At 47.6% G+C, this 3661-nt stretch overlaps 1 protein-coding gene across 1 annotated transcript in view; it reads left to right on the top strand.

Moving 5' to 3' along the window:
- The window catches only part of FAM3B (family with sequence similarity 3, member B), a 66898-nt gene that overhangs the window by 5429 nt on the left and 57808 nt on the right, over window positions 1-3661 (top strand). The window contains exon 2 of the mRNA XM_010834943.1: window positions 277-420. Within this exon, the coding sequence (XP_010833245.1) occupies window positions 277-420 (144 nt within the window). The remainder of the gene's footprint in view (window positions 1-276; window positions 421-3661) is intronic.

The following is a 3661-nucleotide window of genomic DNA, read 5'->3' as shown; positions in this document are numbered from 1 at the left end:
CCCCAGCACAGCAGCAGATGGGAACCTCAGCCCGACTGCCTTCACATCCCACTCCTGTCACCCGCTCACCTCACCCAATCCTGTTCCCCTCAGCAGCTGTGCTCAGAAGCTGATGGGCTCCACTGAGTGGCCCCAGGCCCTCGCCAGCCCACCGTCCTGAGGAATTCCCCATGGGGCATTCTGCTAAGACTCAAGGGTGCCATCAGGAAGGCCTGGATGGGGTCAGGAGAGCAGGTGGGGGCACCCACATGCATCTTGTCATCTGTCTGTCCACAGGCACCCTGAAGGCAGTGTTCTTCATCTTCGCCTCCCTGTGTGCCTGGTACTCCGGGTACCTGCTGGCAGAACTCATCCCAGACGTGCACCTGTCCAGCACCGTCTACAGCATCCAGAGCATTGGCAAGAGGCCCGTCCTCAAAGGTGGGTACCACGGTGGGGTCAAGGCAAGGACTTGCAGCCCTGCTGCAGCGGTGAGACTGGGCTGTGGTCTCTACTGCCATTTATGTTGATGAAAAAGAGGAGGAGGAGGAGGAAGAGGAAGAATCCTCTCCCATAGTTCCCACTCCATTGCCTTGCTCACACCCCATGAGACCCCAAGCATGCCGTGATGTTAGGAAAACAAGCTTTATATGTGGGATGCATTAAAAATTCACACTGGAATTGGGGATGAAGTGAAATTACAAAATATCCACTAAAAGTTACATTGGAAAATGTGTGAGACCCTGAAGTCATCATCTGTACCTTTTTCCACAATCTCATTGTAAATAGGTAGCTGATATATTTTTAACAGAAATAAATGATACAAAATTAATTTTCACACATATAAAGAGCCAGGTAATGATATTAAAATGTTATAAAAAATCATTCCTTTTCAAACTTAATTACCTTTTGTGGCCAGAAAAAAAAAAAAGAACTTTTTATGTATTGACTATGACTGAAGTGTTTTTATTTTAAGTAGGATTTTTCGCAGTGAATTTGCTTGTAATCAGATGGATTTTATTGCATGTGGATTATGGATGAGGCCAGTACCCTGGGGGAGACCCTGAATGTTCAGGGAATGGATCTGCTTTCAAAGGGCTGACTTTCTCATTTTCTCCAATTTTACACAAAATGGGAAGTCTGTTCTGGGTGAGGGCTTGCCTCCAGGAGCTGCCTCTAACCTGATCTTTTTATGTGGGCTAGTTCATGTGGTTTCTGATTCCCACCAGGGGAAAGGGGAGGCCCTGTCACCCTCCCTCGTGACAAAGCACGTCGAGTTATTGGGAACCAAAGGTAGTGCTGAAAGCCAGCAGCTGTGTCCTGGATCCTACTGGCTTGGAGCCTCTGCTCTGGGGGAACTCATGACTGCTCAGGAGTCTGATGGACCCAGAGTGTGGAGGTTGTATCTTGTGATTCGTAGTCTGATGCTCGCATGTGTTGACTTAAAAAATATTCACAACCTAAAAGTTGAGAGTTATGTTTTATTTGGTGGGAAATTTTAGGACTTTAGGTCCAGGAGACAGCATCTCAAGTAGCTCTGAGAGAGAAACTCTGAGGAGGCAAGGGGAGGAGTCAGTATATATAGAAGTTTTGCAACAAAAGGCAGGTAGTCTGAACATCAAAAGATGATGGTTAATTAAAGAGAACCAGATATCCCAAGTTAAGGAATTTAGCACTTTAGCACCCAAGAATCTAGGTGCACTGAAATCATTTCCTTTTATTTGCATCTCAGCTCTCTGGGGCCAGTATCCTGTTTTGTGTCCTGAGTTCCTCAGAGCTCACCGTAGGAAGTGGCTTCATTCTGACGGCTGCTAGATGGCAGGTGTTCTTTCCTTCCTGAGTTCCCTCAGGGCTCACCGGCTCTGGCTCTCGTAGGAGGGCTGCAATCGCTGATGACTGTGACATCTTTGTTTACTGATATGGCAGGAAATATTCCATTTCTTACGTGGATAAAAGATTAAAAGGGGACAGCATCATCCACAGGGTCAGGCTGGCTTTGCGGCCACACTTAGTCTGGGCTGTTATCCACAGTGTGGCTGGGGGAATGGATGCTCCCCAGGGACAGGTGCCCCCTGTCCAGGTGCCACCTTTAGAGCCCCTCTGTGCCTGGCAGACAGGTGGGTAGAGGATGCTTTCCTGGCCTCAGGACCAGGTTCAAAGACAGAGCACAACTCCTGCAGGCCTCAGGGCCCTGGAATCCTCTGTTACTTTGGGCTCCACACAGAGTTTGACCTACATTCCTCAGTCCCCAAGGCTACGGGCCACTGTGAGTGACACATCCACTCAGAATCAGCAGCAAAGGAAGATCACGTGGAGGTGTGAGGTCAGTGTCGGGCACTGAGCAAAATGAACCTTGAAACTGGGGCTCTGAGCACTGAAACCCTATGGCCAAGGCCCTGGAGTGAGACCATCTGCATCCACCACCGTGGGCTCCCACCCCTTCATCCTGGCTTGGCTTTTCCCACTTCATTACCTATTCTCTTAAAATGGCCCATTTCTTGACATAGCTGTGGAGGCCCTTGATCATGGCTTTGGAATTCCACGAAGTTGACCCTTCCCTTTGTAAATCCAGCTCTCCCTGGGTTCACACCATCTGTCAGTAGATTGGGTGTAGCCTCCCCACTATTCCGTGTGATTTTGCATGCATGGGCAAGTCCCGCTGACTTGGCTTATTTTCTAGAGCCAGTCTCCTCCTGCTCAGGAACCTGGGCAGTGGTTGGAATCTGCCTGGACAGCAGGTTTTCATCCTCTGGCCTCCCTGCCTCCCCCTGCTGCAGCCAGCGCAGCACGTAGGGATCAAAAGTGGTCAACACACAGTTTGGAAAAAGGAAACTAGAGACAGAATTAAAGTTTTAAAGATGGGACCAGGGGACTCATGACCTCTAGGATCAAGGGCCCTGCTGACCAATTCCACATCACTTTTTTTGAGCTCTTAGTATGCATAAGTATCTGGTTTTTAGATAACATAAGGTTCCCATGCCCCTAGTCAAGTCCCAGAGTTCGTGCTCTTCTCTGTGTTTTTATGTTACCTCCTAGTACCAAGGGCATCACACAGCCAAGGTCAGCAATCTTCACAGGAACATCGGAAGAACCATCAGTGTTTCCGCAAGTGGCGTTCTGAACTTGCACTGACCTGGAGTTCCAAGGTCCACACCATGTTCGTCCTTAGCTCAGCAAGGCATGACGAGCCCAGCTAATCAGCCCGATGTATGTTTTCTTTAGATTATACTTAATTGCTCTATCTCACTTTTATTCTTTTCCTATGGTGTTCTTCTCATGACTTAGCCAGAGTAACAGGTAGCTGACTATTAACCCCTGCATTTCCCCCTTTTTGTTTTTGTAGCAGAACATATGTCAATCTCACGACTTCTTTCTTCATTAGTTCTTGGAGGACTTTCATGTGCCTCTGAAGACTAAACAGAAGATTATAGTGAAACAACAAAGCACGTGTAATGTTTTAATGAGACCACTTCTGATACCTTTGATCCACTCAAGAGGACTCAATGATTTAAGGCCCTTTGCTATTCCTTGAAGTATATCTGTTCCTGGTAGTAGTCTAAGAGAAGCATGCTGCATGCCCATGATTTTTGCTTGTTTAATATCTAGAGTAAGGTTGTCAGCCATATAGCCCTGCAAGTGTTGTCTAATATTTTCCCAGGTATGTTAAGATTGCTTATATTCC

Source organism: Bison bison, unplaced genomic scaffold (assembly GCF_000754665.1).
Source record: "Bison bison bison isolate TAMUID 2011002044 unplaced genomic scaffold, Bison_UMD1.0 scf7180017864037, whole genome shotgun sequence".
NCBI lineage: Eukaryota > Metazoa > Chordata > Mammalia > Artiodactyla > Bovidae > Bison > Bison bison.
The sequence above is the reverse complement of the archived record's forward strand: the minus strand, read 5'-3'. Positions and strand labels throughout refer to the sequence as shown.